At 47.9% G+C, this 16388-nt stretch overlaps 1 protein-coding gene across 1 annotated transcript in view; it reads right to left on the reverse strand.

Moving 5' to 3' along the window:
* GATB (glutamyl-tRNA amidotransferase subunit B) overlaps positions 1 to 16388 on the reverse strand; it is a 1295211-nt gene that overhangs the window by 227466 nt on the left and 1051357 nt on the right. The window contains exon 10 of the mRNA XM_069631274.1: positions 2399 to 2532. Within this exon, the coding sequence (XP_069487375.1) occupies positions 2399 to 2532 (134 nt within the window). The remainder of the gene's footprint in view (positions 1 to 2398; positions 2533 to 16388) is intronic.

The raw sequence follows: 16388 nt of genomic DNA on the forward strand, positions 1-16388 counted from the left end.
TTGGCCTTTACTCAAAAATGGGAGTAATCTTGACCATCAAACAATAACAAATACGTCCAAAAGTCAGTCTGACCAAAATAAAAAGGCCTTTACTAATAAAACCTAACCTTGCCCTCCTTCCTAGAATTACAAATGTGTAAAAGGAAAAGAAAATGAAAATAGTGTCTTAAAAGGAAATGTGAGAATGGCTTCAGCACCAACTCCCTTCCCCACGTTCACCACCACGGGGTCTAGAGAGTCTCAAAAACAAAGGATAGGTGGATGGCACAGTTCTATCCGTCTTGCACAGTTTCACTTACTGGTACAATTCCACAGTTCAATCTTAGGCTTTCAACTTCTGGTAGTCCAATCACTTCCTAGGTTTGGCCCGCCTTGTCACAAATACACAGTTCATATATTCTCAATTTCTCACAGCACCTGCACAGGCTTCCCTCGGCCAGGCTTGAGCCTGTCTCTCCTTCGTGGGGGTTCCCTTCCCAGCATTGTATCTCATATCTTTTCACTGTCGAAGACTTTCGAGACAGCAAGGAATTTACATATATATCTGCATGAACAGTTCGACTTCCTTGTCAATAATTCTTCAATTCACAATCAATAACATCTTGCGCCACCAATACTTCTTGGAACTTCTGATTCTCACTCTCTTTAGTCTGCCGCTTGGCCTTTTCAAAAGTTCACATCTAATACCAATACCTCTCGGTATTTGTAGTCCTTATTCTCTTTTAGTTTTTTTCAAAGTTCATATTCAACACCAACTGCCTCTTGGTACTTGCAGTTCTTATTCGTAGTTCACTTGCCTTCTTGGCCTTTTCCCCCAAAGTTCTCATATGTTACTTTTGCCCTCTTGGCATATTTCACAGTTCACAAATGTCACTTTTCTCTTATTCAACTTTCTTTCCTTATAGACGTTTCCTTTGATCTCCGCTTGAAATATCTTTCAAATTTCATAACAATTGACTGTGCTACTTTGTATCCTCGTCTTTCTACAATTATTCTCTGCACTCACGTTTTATTGGCACACGTACAACCTTCAACTTTCTCTTTACAGTCACTTTCCCTTTAACATCAACCAGACTTTTGCTTCCCTTGATAACTCACCAGCTATGTTAATTGGATTTCGTTCATAGCTTTCCTGCAGCTCAAGGCCGTTACTAATGCCCCTTCTGCTCCTCCAAAACTTCGCCGTTCACCCAGGAGGGTCGCTAGCTGCTTTCTGGCAACTTGAAGGTTTCTTCTCTCTGCTTGCTCAGCTTTGCTCTTCGGATGTTCACGGCCTCCCGAATGAGTGGAAATCTTGCCCGGCTCTCTCTTGATCCTCTCGATTGTCGATCAGCCCATTGGCCTTCCAAAGCCTGGTTCGCATCAGCATCTGAAGAGCTGTTCCTTCTCGTACCCAACCTCGCTCAAAGTGTGCTTGTGCGAGTCAACTTTTATCTTCACAGGGAGTGTTAATAAGTGGCAAGTGTACAATGTTAGAGCGACGTGCCTGACTCTGCCTGGCCTTATTACAGGGACAGGGCCAATGCAAGTCAGGGGAGGTAATCCTAACCTCAGTCCTCATCTTCAAAATAAGCAGGCATAAATGGGTTGTGGAAAAAGGGGGATACCATGTCTCACCATTGGGTGATTCTCTCCCACTCCCAGAGGATCCCTTACTCGGGTGATCCTCCCTCCCTTGTCCACCCCCAGGGTCGAGATCCAACATTGATGGCCTTTCCCTGGCCACCAGGGTACGGGAGTCCCAGGGACTAGTTTGTGAAACACCCTCTGGTTTTTCACAAGACCAAACCCTTAAGAAATCTCAAAGGGTCCCATATTTCGACTCCTTTTTTAATAGAGAAAAAGTCGCTGCGTGTCAGGAGAGCATTTACTCAGTGTCGGCCCTGCAGTACTGGCAGTCTGTGCGGCCGCTCTAAGGTGTGTATGTTCACCAGTCCACAAAAGTATGATATATTTGATTGCCACCACCAGACTACTCGTTCTCATACAGAATATAGTACACTTAGGAAAAGTGGTGTCCCTTCATTGAACAGGGTTTTTTGTAATTTTGCACGTTCCTCAGAATCTGGCCCAGGGCGATCTTATAGAGTTAAAAAAAAAATAGTTGGGACAATAGCACAAAATGGAGCACAGTGTAAATACATATAGGTTGCACGTCCAGAAGGGATGAGGAGGTTCGCCTTACAATCACTATGCTCATAGCTCTTGCGCAACCTCCCACCCCGTCCACAGAGATTAACAATTTTCCAATATGGGGATGGATGGAGACTTGAGTAAGAGTGATATAGATTTTAAATAACGTTTGAATGTTTCTATGCCAATAAAAAAAATCATGCAGCTGTAACAAGATTGATGACAAGCTTCTATCTAATCAACAGAAACAAAAAAACGAATTCACCTGTCCTTGACTGCGAGGTTTTGTAATTTCAAATGACCTAGAAGATCATTTATAACCCAACCGATCACTTTCTTTGGCTCAACCTGGGCCACCTTCACGACACTTTCAAAGTACTCCATCAATCCATCCTCATTCTGTCGGAGAGAGAGAGAAAACATAATTCAATAAGCCAATGAGAGGAAGTACAAAAACAGCCAGTCCTGTGTATCCCCCTTACAGAGGATCCCAGATTCTGTCTCAGTAGTAACTTGGATAATTCCAGCTACTTAAGTGATTGCAATAGAAACATGAGATTTTTCCTTTCTAGATATTATAGGACGATTTAATTTTTTTGGTATCTGTGAACCGACTGTATACCAGCTGACCAAGAGTATAAAAGGAACAAGTTACTTACCTGTAACTGTTGTTCTCCAGCATGGGTCTGGCATGGATTCACATGCTCATGAATATTCCCCGTTGTCAGGCCGGGAATCCTCGGTAAAGAAAAAAATCAGTATCAGTTTCGTTTCTGATCTGTCTTTCTCAGTGGTAACCAATCACTGGTATCTGGGTCATACTGCCCCCAGCCAATGACTGCCCTCTCCCTAATCCCCGCCTCTGGCAGCCATCTTCAGATTTTGTAGCATGCAAAGTGGCAGTATGACCAAGTGAAGAGCCACAGAGGGGTAGGAGGGAGGGTTCACATGTGAATCCATGCCAGACCCATGCAGGTAAGTAACTTGTTCCTTCTCCAGCATGGGGTCTGGCATGGATTCAAATGCTCATGAATATAAGAATACATAGCAGTACACACATGCACAACCACAGGAGGTGGCAAAGGCTCAACATTAAGCATTACATCAAAAACTCAACATTAAGCAATTCTTACCTCCTCACCAGGCTCACCTTAGGCGAACAGGTTGCGCAGCACTGCTTGGCTGACACTGGAGTCCTCCCTGGAATCCCGGTCGACGCAGTAGAATCTCATGAAGGTGTGCGTCGACCTCCATGTAGCAGCCCTACAGATGTCCAGTAGGGGCACATCAGACAAAAACGCTGTGGTAGCAGCGATAGCGCTGGTCGAATGGGCTCTCTGACGGCCAGGCAACGGTCGGTTTGCCAACCGATGACAGTGCATGATGCAGCCGGAGAGCCATCTGGAAATGGAAGCCTTCGAGAGAGCCTTCCCTTGGTTCACAGGTCCAAAGTTCACAAATAGCTGTGATGTCTTCCGAAAACTCTTCGTGCGGTCCATGTAGAACTTCAGCGCTCTAGCCACATCCAGCGAGTGCAAAGTCCTCTCTGCCGGTGAATAAGGCGACGGGAAGAAGACAGGTAACACCAAGGGCTAGTTGAGGTGGAAGTCTGACGGCACCTTGGTGTTACCTTGCAGGATAGGGCCTGGATCTCTCCCACTCGTCGTGCGGAGGTGATGGCCACAAGAAACGCAGTCTTCCACGACAGGAACTTCAACGGTGCCGAATGCAGGGGCTCGAATGGCGCCCCCATGAGCCTGGTCAGCACCACGTTGAGCTCCCACGCCGGGGCAGGGGCCTTCACCGGCGGGAACGATCAGAACAGTCCCTTCATAAATTCCTTCACCAGGCGATGGGACCACAAGGACGGCCGTCCCGTGGTTCTGGTGTATCAGGAGATCGCAGCCAGATGTATCTTGATGGAGGCGTGAGCCAGTCCAGCCTTGGCCAGCGACAGTAGGTACGGCAGCACTTGAGGGGCCGTAATCCGTAGGGGGTTAATCTTCTGTGCACAGCACCAGACAGAGAACCTCTTCCACCTATGTCCGTAGCACTTGAGAATTGAGAACGCTCTGGAGGATCATGTCCTCGAAGCTGCCCATCGCTGGATCCAGTGGGCGTTGAGGAACTCTTGCAGAGGGCGCATACGAAGCCTTTGCAAGGACCTCTCTGCAGTCAGCCGGGATATCGTATCCTCCAAACTCTAGTGCTGCAGGAGCCAGGCCTGTAAGTTCAGCGACTCCGGGTCGTGATGAAGTATGGCGCCTCCTTCTCTGGAGAGAAGATCCGCGTTCGTCGGCACCTTGACTGGTGGGGACGCTGAGAAGTCCAGAAGGTCCGGGAACCAGATCGGCCTCGGCCACGCTGGTGTGACGAGGATCATCCTGCACCGGGACCTCTTGAGCTGGTTGACGAGTCGGAGCAGCAACGGCAACGGAGGGAACGCATTTAGGAACAGGCCGTCCCAGGGGAACGAGAAAGCATCGCCCATGCTCCTCGGCTGGGGAAACCTGCTGGCGAACCTCTGGCACTTGGAGTTCGTCGCCGTCGCAAACAGGTCGATCTGCGGTTTTCCCCATCGTCAGAAGAGTCGATCCACTTGATCCTGATGTAGTTCCCACTCATGGCACGAGCGCAGCTCCCTGCTGAGTGAGTCGGCGATGGTGTTCTTTATCCCTGCCAGATGAAAGGACACCAGAAACATCCCTTGGGCAACGGCCCAACGCCACAGATCCTGGGCTTTCTTGGAGAGGGCTGGGGATCTGGTTCCTCCCTGCTTCCGGATGTAGAACATTGTGGTGGTGTTGTCGGTGAAGATTCTCACCACCTTGCCCTTGAGGGACGGGAGAAAGGACCTGAGGGCCCAGAACACTGCACGGAGCTCCAGGATGTTGATGTGGAGCGTCTTCTCCCCCGGGAGCCAAAGGCCTCTCACGTGAAGTTCTCCAGTGTGCGCTCCCCACCCTTACAGGGAGGCATCTGTCGTCACTGTTATCTGGTGCGATGGGGTCTGAAAGTTTGTGCCTGCCGTCAGATGAGCGCGGGTGCCCCACCACCGGATCGCTCGTTGGAAGGTCTCGTTGAGCGGGATCATGTCCTCGAAGCTGCCCGTCGCTGGATCCAGTGGGCGTTGAGGAACTCTTGCAGAGGGCGCATCCGAAGCCTGCACAAGCGCACGAGATATATGCAGGAGGACATCATCCCGAGGAGGGACTTGATGGACCTCACCCTTACCACGTCCGTGGCCAGCAGACGCTGCACCTTGCCCAGGATGGCCTTCGTCCTTTCCTCCGACGGCGAGGCCAGACGCGCCACTGTGTCGAGCTTGGCTCCCAGAAACAGTGCGACTTGCGACGGGACCAGGCGGGATTTGGGGAAGTTGATTGAGAATCCCAGGTCCGTGAGCAGCTGGAGGGTCTTCGCTGTGTGATCTACGGCAAGCTCCCTTGTCCTTGCTCGGATGAGCCAGTCGTCCAGGTAGGGGTAGACGTGGATCCCGTGCAGGCGCAGGCGCGCCACCACCGGTGCGAGGCACTTGGTGAACACCCTGGGTGCCGATTCCAATCTGAACGGGAGGGCCTTGAACTGGTAGTGCCGTCCTTAGACCACGAACCTGAGGAACTTTCGGTGTCCTTTTAGAATGGGGATGTGGAAGTACGCATCCTCCAAATCCAACGACGACAGGAAATCGCCCTCCTCCAGCTGTCCCAGCACGTGCTGGAGGGTGACCATCGGGAACTTCTGTGCCTTGATGTACTTGTTCATTCGTCGCAGGTCCAGGATGGGGCGCCATCCTCCTGTCTTCTTTTTCACGAGGAAGTACCTTGAGTATACTTCGGAGCCCCGGAGCCTCTTCGGGACAAGCTCGATGGCGCCTTTTTTGAGCATTGCCCTTACCTCCAATAGCAGTTGAGGGACGTGATTTTCCTTCCTGGCCACGGGTGGAATGCGGAGGCAATTTTTTAGAAATTCGAGGGTGTGCCCCTGGGCCAGGGTATCCAGCACCCAATGGTCGGTGGAGATGGACTCCCACACGCTGACGAACTTTGCCAGCCGGCCTCCCACCGGGGTGCTTCGGTGGGGGCCCGACACCGCTATCAGTTCAATCTTGCTTGGAGGACGCCTTGCCGCCTTGGCCTCCCTGGCGACGACGGCGGGGTCCACCCGACTTGCCTCGTCCTCTATAGGCTTCCTGCGATGAGGAGCGGGCCGCTTGGTGGTACGTAGAGGAGCCACCGCCGAATTCCTTGGATTGCCTCCCTGCTTGCCTTCGGTGCTCCGAAAGGACGGCCTTCGTTGCCGGAGAACGCCTAGGGGCTTAGCTGTCTCCGTGTCCGTCTTGATGGCTTGGAGGGACTCATCCACTGTTTTCCCAAACAGATTGTTCCTGTCGAACGGCATGTCCAAAACCTTGGCTTGTACGTCCTGGCGGAAATCCGTCGCCTTGAACCACCCTCGTCGTCTAAGGCAAACGCTGTTGCCTAGCTGGCGGAAATCGGTGTTGGCAATGTCCGTTGCCACCGTAATGGCGTGGTCCGACGCCACTTCACCTTCTTGCAAGATCTCCAGGGCCTCGGCCCTCTTGTCATCCAGTAGGAAGTCCAATAGGGGGGCGATCTTGTACCATAACTCCCTGTCGTAGCGGGCCACGATCGCGAGGGCGTTGACCGCCTTAAACGTTGTTGCTGCCGACGAGATAACTCGTCGTCCCATTGCGTCCAGCTTCTTTCCTTCGCCGTCCGGCAGGGAAGTTGACGTCGAGGCCGATGCCCCCCCCGCTTTCTTCTTGGTCACCGCTGAGACGACCGATTCAGGGGTCGGTTGTGCCCTAGGGCACAAAGGGGCCACATCGGGGACCCGGTACTTCTTCTCGTACCGATCCCTCTTGGCAGGCGTCGTAGACGGGTTCTTGAGAAGGGCGATACCCTCGTCCCAGATGTCATCCAGTAGAGGCAAGTCGAGGATTGTCTTCCTCTTGGCCTCGCGCCGTTGGTAAAGGAAACCTTCCTTCTTCTTCTCTTCGGGGCAGAGCTGAAAAAGCTTGGATGCCCTGGCGATCATTGCATGGAAAGATGGAATCTCGTCGGGTGGGGAGACCCGGGCTGGGAGCGATGGGAGCTCCGTACCGTCGTCGCCGTGTCCGTTCCCATGTCATCCCCAGGGACGGGGGACGTGGGTAAAGGCTGAGCAGGCCGCGAGGGCTGAAAAGGTGGGGCTGGATGGATCAGTCTTCTCTTGTTCGGGGGGCTTCCCGCCGGGCCTGGCTCCGGCTCTGGCTCCTCCGTCGAGCCTGGTTCTGGATCCTCCGTCGGTGGTAAGAACAATCTCGCCCTTATCTCCGAACATAAGGATTGTATCGCCAACAAAATGGCCGCCGAGTTATCCTACGGCGACGGGAGCGACGGGTGACTAGGACCTTCGCCAGTGCCACCGTCACTCTCGTCACCTTCGTCGGGATCCCTTCCGTGGGGACGGGCCTCTTCGACGCCCTCATTGGGGCCCTCTAAGACTTCTACCAGCTCCTCCTCGGATGCTGTGTCCGTGTTCACAATGGCCACCGCCCCCCCCTCTTTTTCCGCTGGGGTCTTCACGGGGGTCCTTTCGATGGGTCTGAAAGAGGCTTCCCTCCGCGGAGACAGGGAGACTCTGGGCCCCGAGGTCGCCTCCACTGGTGTAGCCTCCACAGGCTGCGCCAGGGCCGCTGCGACTTCCTTGATAGAGGCCTTGGCCGGGTGAATCCAAGGCCTTCACCACCTTGGGCGTGCTTGAGGCCTTCACCTTGGGGGGAGGGTCACCGCCTCGCTCCCCCTCGGCTGAATCCTTTGAGATCGACCGGGGCCTCTCCAGAAGCTTATCCGGGTTCTCGGATTTCCTCTTCCCCGAACCAGAGCGTTGGCTCGTGGTTGATGGTGCCGGGGAAGGCATGCCCTGCCTGGCAGCCCAAGAGACCGACCGTTTGGCGATCCCGGTGCCCGCGGACTCGCAGTGCTTTGCCTTCTGTTGGGCCCCCGTCGCCGGGGCGCCCTCACAGGATTTAGAAGACCGCTCAGACTTATTCTTCTTCTCATCTGACGGGCTCTTTCCTTCCAGCCAGTTGGAGAGACGAAGGTGTCAGTCCCTGATGGTCCGTTCCGACATGTTCCTGCAAAACTCACAGTCCTTCTCCACATGCGTTTTGTCCTCATGAAGGCAGTAGAGACATTTCGAGTGCTCGTCCTCCTTGAACACATTCTGCAGCTGGCATCCAGGGAAAACCCTGAACAGCTTTCCGGGCGTCGAGCTTCCTTTCTCCTGGGCCATGTTCGGGTAGGCCGCAGAAACTTCTGGAATCCTTCAAGAAGCATAACTCGACTAAATCTTCACCCTTGAGGGGCGTAGAAAAATCTGACACAATAAAAACTGAGCAAAATGGCTTCCGAGTAAATGGGGTTAGTCTTTTTGTAGAATCCATTGTTACTGGGTGTTATCTAAATTGAGGTGAGAGTTGTAGAATGCTACCCGTGAGAGATTAGTCTACCCTTGATTGTGCGCCGATATTAATCCCACCTGCTTGCTGCAATTTTATGTATTCCTATTCTTTTGTAAATGTGCTAAATGTTTTTTGAAGGCCTAAACCTTGTTTTCATGCTGTCTTGTACATTGATGTTTTTTCACTTTTGTGCTGCTAGAGGAACTGCCTACATTGGGAAGAGATTTGTTGAATTCTGCTTAACTGGTTATGGCCATTCCCAACCAGTTCCTGCCCCTCTCTGTCCTAATCACCTCCTCATGGGAATTCTTTGAGCTCGCTTTAATCGAGCCTTACCATCCAACTCTTTAAAGTGCCTGCCAGTGTTTTTTCAAAGCAATCTTCTGAGAGATAATGACTTAATTGGAGCTGTAAACATGTTACTGGTGTAATAGAAATGTCCTTAGCAGGTCTGCCTTTGGCCACTCGATTTATAAGCACTATGCAGGCCCTTAAGTGAAGTCCTGTCAGACACAAGCATGGGCAAAACCAACAATTTCGGCTGGTATAGAGCTATAAGGCTTTTTCCAGGCACTGGTATTAGATGGCCGGGTACTTGCAGCATTTACCAGCTGCTACCATCAATGGCCAGTGAATACCACTACGGCAGTGCCTGGCAAGTGCCTTTCTCATGCCTGCACAAAAGGCCAAACTGTTCGCATTGTCCATGCTCGTTATTTCCATGACGCGTGTACAATCCAAGTAGATCTTTGCAGTATGACACATGCATGGCTAAACACTGACATTTTTTGTGACCACAGAAATGATGACTCATTCCCCTCCCTCTGTCCCAGTTTAAAACAGCTGATAAAGAGGGAGACATTCAGCACAAAGAAAAGCATGCACCTCTCCAAAATATTAGCAAACCAGTTTATCGTTGTTTAGGATCAGCCATTTCATAGAAGCCTGGGCTATTGTGTAGTTTGTAGAACGTTGCCTGTAAGAGCTACTTTGTCTATCCCGTTGAGTGCATTTATTTCTTTCCCACCTCTGCATTTACACGTATGCTACTTTTGTAAAGGGAACTGGCCGCTCATGACGCATGGCTAAAGACCGACACATATTTTGGAAGCAGGGTATTCTGATGTGCGTGTGTATGCCACCATTTTAATCTGTGTCCCATGGAATTGTGCAATACTGTGGAGCCAGGCACCAACAGAAGTGCAGAATAACAGGCTTTAAACATTTGATGTACGATGATTAGGAAGTTCTGTTGTTCAAACATCAAATTGTATTATTATTCTTTCCCAAGCACAAGTTTCAAAACATAAAAAACATATATAAACACATTACAATATACAATGATAAAATTGCTACATAGCAACAACTTCTCAAGTGTGCGCTACTTGATGATATGTAGTAATTTTATCATTGTATATTGTAATGTTGTGTATATATGTTTTTTATGTTTTGAAACTTGTGCTTGGGAAAGAATAATAATACAATTTGATGTTTGAACAACAGAACTTCCTAATTGATCATATTGCGCACAGCCCACATTGATTGTAGAGGCTGTGAATAGGGATCCTGTCTTTTGAAATAAGGGTATACTTTGTTAAATGTGTGTTTAAGGTCCTTCCTTTTTTGTTGATTATGTGCAGGAGAAGAGGACACCATCACAGGCTTGACACTGTATGTACAAGTTTGCAGTTCTGTAGGTCGTTAACTGATAGTGCTATGTAATCTGGCTCTAAAACATGCCTACAGCAGCTGAGTACCCTGCATGGTTAATAGGCGGGGCTGTGCAGTCTCGTGCAAGTAATGTTCCTGCAGCCAAGCTACCCATGCGCCACTTTTGTCTACTTGAAGTATATGTCCATGAATCTGTTAGTAGGTGGTGCTGTGGAGTCCGATATATGCATCGGTTGTGAAGGCAAGGCACTTAAAACTAAACAGTCGCCTCTGGTCCATTTAACACGCATCCGGTTGAGAATCTGTATTTCCACATTCATCACAGGCTTTAACACCAGCTTGGTTGTAGATTTATTCATTGACCAGCCGTAGAATTAATATTCTCTCTCACTCTCACTCTCTCTCCAAATCCTATTTGTTACTATTCACACATTTGTCATGCTACGAAAGTGTGCCTGCCCATACAATGGTTACTATACACATTTATGTCATAAAACACAAAGGTCAAGTCCTTAAACATTTGTGTTCCTGGACACATTTGTCCAACACAATTTATCAATGACCGCTGCAAGGCACCATCATAAGAGACACAAAAAGTCAGGGGTGGGGGACAAATGTAAGCTAGGGGATTTGCGACAGACATATCCCATCTTAATCCAAACAAAATTGCAGTATTTCTGCATGTCGTCTGGGCCATATAAGTATTGGTACGTTTATTAGGGGGGAAAAACAAAGCATGCCAGTGTTACAAGCATACAGATACTTAAAAGCAAATTGTGGAATTTGTAAACTCTAAAGACCCATCCCAGTGTCCTTCTCGCTGATACTTGGATATCTGCTAATCTGCAGGGGAGCAGATAAATAGTCTTTGCATTTCAATTGCTGCAGAAGCAGGGTTTAACTCTTGTGGTTTACCAGTGTCTTTGAGAGAGCAGATGATCAAAGAAAGCGGGGAAATTAGTCTCCCCTCACCTTTATGGTTACTATTCCCCTAAAAAAGTATTTGAGAATGTCAGGAAGGAGATATATTAACTTTGAGGGGCTCTTGCTACAGTTAAGATTCATGCTATATTGACATCAAATTCTCAATATTGGGGTACCGTATAGGCTAATCTATTTACAAGCACGATTTAGCTGAAGCGAATCCTCTAAGCCAAGGTTGGGCAGTAATGATGTTCCGATTTCACAAACAAGCATTGTCAAAACCAATATGAGAATGCAGACATATTGGCTTTGCCAGTGTTTGTTCTGTAGGCATGTACAGTAGCAGGTTGATCGTGTATCCTGCTGCTGTGTGCACTGTGATATCATAGAAGAGAACAACAGCTTCCACGCAATACTGATACAGTGTGATACAACTCCATACACACACACACTTGTCATGTATATTTGATCTCTGTTGAGCATAGGGATAGCTAGCTGTAGCATTCCATAATCCATGTGAGGTCAGCATGGATTGTGGAATGCAGAGCATGGAATGTACGTAGAATGATGCACCAAGCATACTGTTGGGCATTTGAAGAAAGACATATGAAGGAGCCGGTAGGCTAAGAGATAGGCTAAGAGATTACTTGCCAATAAAGAAGGTTTACACCTTACCTGCCTCAGCACTTATTCCAGTGGCGACGAGGAACCAGAGCAGCAGCCCACCGAGTAACCGCCTTGAGCCGAAACCGACATCTGCATCATGGAGGAAAGCTGCAGCAGCAGACAGCTGGTCCTGACCGCTCAAAGGAGCGAAGGAAACACGGTTGTCCAATGCACAGAGAAGTTGAAGCCACAGCGAACGGAGCTTTCCCGCAGTCCAGCGTGACTGGCTCGTTTCCAGGATAGGGAGAGCAGTGCAGTGTCAACGGTTCCTGACACAACAAGTGGCAGGTGAGAAGCGCTTCTTCCGCGCGTCCGCCCCGACTTCCAAACAAAGTCAGGAAGGGGTCAGCAGGGACAGAACGGGGCCATTCAGCAAGCGCAACCTGTTGCGAAAAAAACAGGCGCACGCTCACGAGCCTCACCAGTCAGAGCGAGCGAACCTGCACCCAAGAAAGAAAGCGTGAGCGCGCGTGACCATTAGAAGAAAGGACCTTCTCGCATCTTGCTGCATGCCGCCATATTGGTTGCGGTGGAAACCACCATGAACTCCAGCATCCTCGTTACAGACAAAAAAATACGCTTTTGAAATCAACGCGGACAGCACAGCAACAAAGGCCATTATACAATAATAAGGACATAACAGAGCCAATACAATAAACTTACAGTGAGCTAGCACTACAAGGGCTGTAAACAGTCACACAAAGATGAAATTAAGTGTGCCATTTTAAAAACAGAATAAGAGAACACCAGTACCTAATTCAAAAGAAAAGGAACCTGAAGACAAAGTACACCATGCAAGGCATACCTCCTGCTAACTACTTTTTAGATACTATAGGAGAACCAAATGTACCAAGGAAACGCTGGAAGAAGAGTTTTGATCATTATGTGTTTGCAGCGCACGGTCTGCATTTTGCTAGTGAAAGGAAAACATTTCTACTTATGCATTGTTTAGGCAATTATGCTCAGGAACAATTTGAGAACCTTCCACAACTTTCAGATGGAGAATCAACAAACCTCACAGAGTATATAAAATGTATCAAGATGCTCGACAAACACTATGATAAATCTGTTAGTATCATATTAAAGAGGCATCATTTTGGAAAAAGGAAACAGGAGAATGGAGTGACAGTTGAATAATATATCACAGCATTACGAGGTTTGGCTTCCTCGTGTGAGTTTGGCACCACCCTTAATGAAAGATTATGGGAACAATTTATGTTAGAATGGAGTGATGGGAAAGTAAGAGAAGATTTCAAGTCAAGAGGCAACCCATCTATTGACGAAGTAATCAAAGTCGCGAAGGAGGTTGAACATACAAACAAGTGTGTCAAAGAATTAGAGAAAAGAACTGAGATAGAATCTCTCTTGAACTTTCCAGAGGCCTCATTAAAGAGGGGTCTAAGAAGGTGCGCAGAAACAGCCACGATACCTGGAGACAAAATGGGATACACCGAAGTGATCAGAACAATCTGCTCCTGGCTAACGAAATGATAAAAGGGTGCGTAATAAATGAGGAAAGATTCCAGCACTTATCTGTGAATTTTGATGCAAGGGTGCCGACCTTGGGCAGAAAGGTTAAGACGCAAGACACTTTCATTTCCAGTACAAGTCGTGGGGGCTCAACTTCTCAAGCTGCCTCCAATGTAGTCTAGCAATCAGGAGTGGTGTGCTTTTCTCCTTTGAGACTTTGTTCCTGGAATACACAAGGTTTTACTCATCTGTTTGCTGAAGGAATATCTGAATCACAAATCTATGACAATCTGTCTCCAAAAAACGTGGATGCGAAAGACCCCGCTATGCGACCACCACATAGCCTACCTAAATCCGTATCTTTTGGGCAGGGCCGGTCGTCCATTTGTTGACCTTGGTCAAGTCAGCTCGCAACCTTAAAGTGCATGAAGTTAGGATCCCCAATCCGTTCATCCAGATTACGATCATCTCAAAATCACTTAGAAACAAATCAACGGAAAACTTTCTGGCAATATGTAATTTATATTGAAATCCAGCAGGTATTAACGATGATGTGTTCATTGAAACTCTACTTGCTGCTATAGATGACCTAAAAGCATGCTATAAAAAAAATGATGTTCTACTATGCAGGGACTTGAACATTCATCTTTGAGAGTACTGGAGCTGTGGTACCTATCCATAAGCTCCATAAGAAACCTCAACTCTGGATGAAAGAACTACAAGCAAGGTCTAACTTCCTTCTCAACGGTCAACTTTGTGAGACCGTTCCACCAGTCCCCACCTGGAAGAAAGGGAATTTGGCAGCCTATTTGTAATACATCTTTGCCTCCTTGGAAATGATCCTGGAGCTGAAGGCTTTGAAGGTTGTTCATACAACAAAGAGTGATGTCTGTTGGCATTGACCTGGAATGGAATGCAAGAAGGTCGCTCCCTGATTAATTGTCCGAAATAAAATGTATCTACTGGGAAAAACATGCTGAAATTTCATCCCTCAGACGTTTCGGTGATGATGGTAAACTACTTAACAAATTCCCAAGTTGAATCGCAGAGGGAGGAATACGATTGGGTACAAGAACCGTATAGGGTCTCAGATGTAAAAAGACCCAAAGCTGTCTCTAAAAATGATCATGCTTATAACATTGAGTTGGTCGAAATGAGGAAGATCCATCAAAAAATTGAAAACCTCAAGACCCACTGGCCTGGATGGCTTAACCAACAGCACACTGAAATCGACTCCAGATGCATGGGCTGATTTCTGCACATTGCTTTTTACTGCAATAATGGACAATAAGCAAGTACCTGAATCAAGGAAAAAGGCTGTATTGATCCCAATTTTCAAGCAGGGAGACAGATCTATTTCAGCAAATTATCACCCAATTGCGCTACTCGACCCATTGGGAAAGCAGTTTGCCTCCATCATCGCCGGTCGCCTAACCACCTAGTCTAAACGGAACAATAGAAGAGACCCTAGAAAGACCGGCTTCGTCAAAGGAGTGCCGACAAATGGCAATCTTTTCTTGCTCAACCTATTAAAACTGGAGACGATCAGATCCAAAACAAAAACCTATGTGGCCTACATTGACCTTAAACAGGCCTTCGACAGCGTGGATCACAATAAATGATGGCACAAACTATTGACATGGAACTGACCCCCTGATTTAGTAGCTGGAATATTAGCGCTCTATTCAACTGCTTCGGGGCAGGTGAGACTCTTGGGAGCTGGCGCCATCTCAAATAAAATCGAAACCTGGAATGGTCTGAAACAGGGCTGCCCTGTGGTGCCTATTTTGTTTAATCTTTATATTTCAGACATGTCTGCTAGTGAGAAAGATGTGAGAGCCCACCCCCCCGATCTGGAACACGGTTCCAGTTCCCTGGATGGTATACGCCGACGACCTGGTACTGTTAGATAAAACCCTGATTGGGCTGCAAAGAAGTCTCAATGCTTTGGAGGCCTATTTCAATGAAAACAGGCTAACCAAAAATGTGACAAAAACTCAAATCTTGTCTTTTTGTAACCTACAAAGATGCACCAAGGGGAAGTTCTCCTTATTCTTAGGCTCAACTAAATTAGACTTGGTCTATAACCGCAAGTACCTAGGAGTCTGGATAAATTCTATTATCAACGAACATGAGTGGGAGGATGGCTTAAGAACAAAAGATCCAGTCTTTGGCACGACAAGCCTTGATGCTCCACAAAAAATATGTAAAGTGTTCTATGATTCCAGTTTTTACCTTCTATCATCAAAAATTTATTCCTATTTTGACATATGGAGGGGAAACAGAGCTAAACTTAACATGGCGGATTTGGGATCTACTGGAAGGTCTGTTCTGGAGGAAAGTTCTTTCGCTAAAGCAATCCTTCCCTGTAGCTAGAATAAGATTTGAGCTAGCTACTCAATCAATGCATTCGATGGTTGTGTGGAAATCGATAGACCTTTATCGAAAAACTCTCTTAGATGAAGACTTGCCAGCGGTGGAAACTTTGAGATCAACTCCGACAAGCCAGCAAAGCGACCTTCTCAACGGTTGGAAATCCAAATCTATGGACTGGATGGTTGCACTCGCAAGTTCACCAGAAACCTTGAAGTCAAATCCCATTAGGATCTGGAATAAACTCCAATGGAGGCACTGGATCGAAACACAGGAGGCGAAATCCAGATACAAACTATCCATTAATTGCCCAGTCGAGTGTCGTGCATTGAACCAACTCCCACTGTACTTAAATTTCCATGTGCGAAGTCCAGAGATCTCTTTCTGCGCTTGAGGGTAAACCTCCTTCCTACATGGGAGGTTTTGGGATATAGAAAGCAAATGAATGGTCAGACAGGCTCCTGTCGTTTCTGTGATGATACCAAATCACCATGAAACGCGGAGACATTTGCTGATTGACTGCACGGCCCTGACTTATATCAGAAGCAAATATCGGGATAGGCTCCCATTGGATTCACTTTCTTACCGCGGCTGAACGATGGAACTCTTTGCTCCTGGGAGAACAAAAGTTGTTCATTTTCACAGTTTTACACTTCTGGAAGGAACTATCAAGTTTGAAAAA

The sequence above is a fragment of the Ambystoma mexicanum genome, chromosome 6q (genome assembly GCF_040938575.1).
Source record: "Ambystoma mexicanum isolate Mex_15411 chromosome 6q, UKY_AmexF1_1, whole genome shotgun sequence".
NCBI lineage: Eukaryota > Metazoa > Chordata > Amphibia > Caudata > Ambystomatidae > Ambystoma > Ambystoma mexicanum.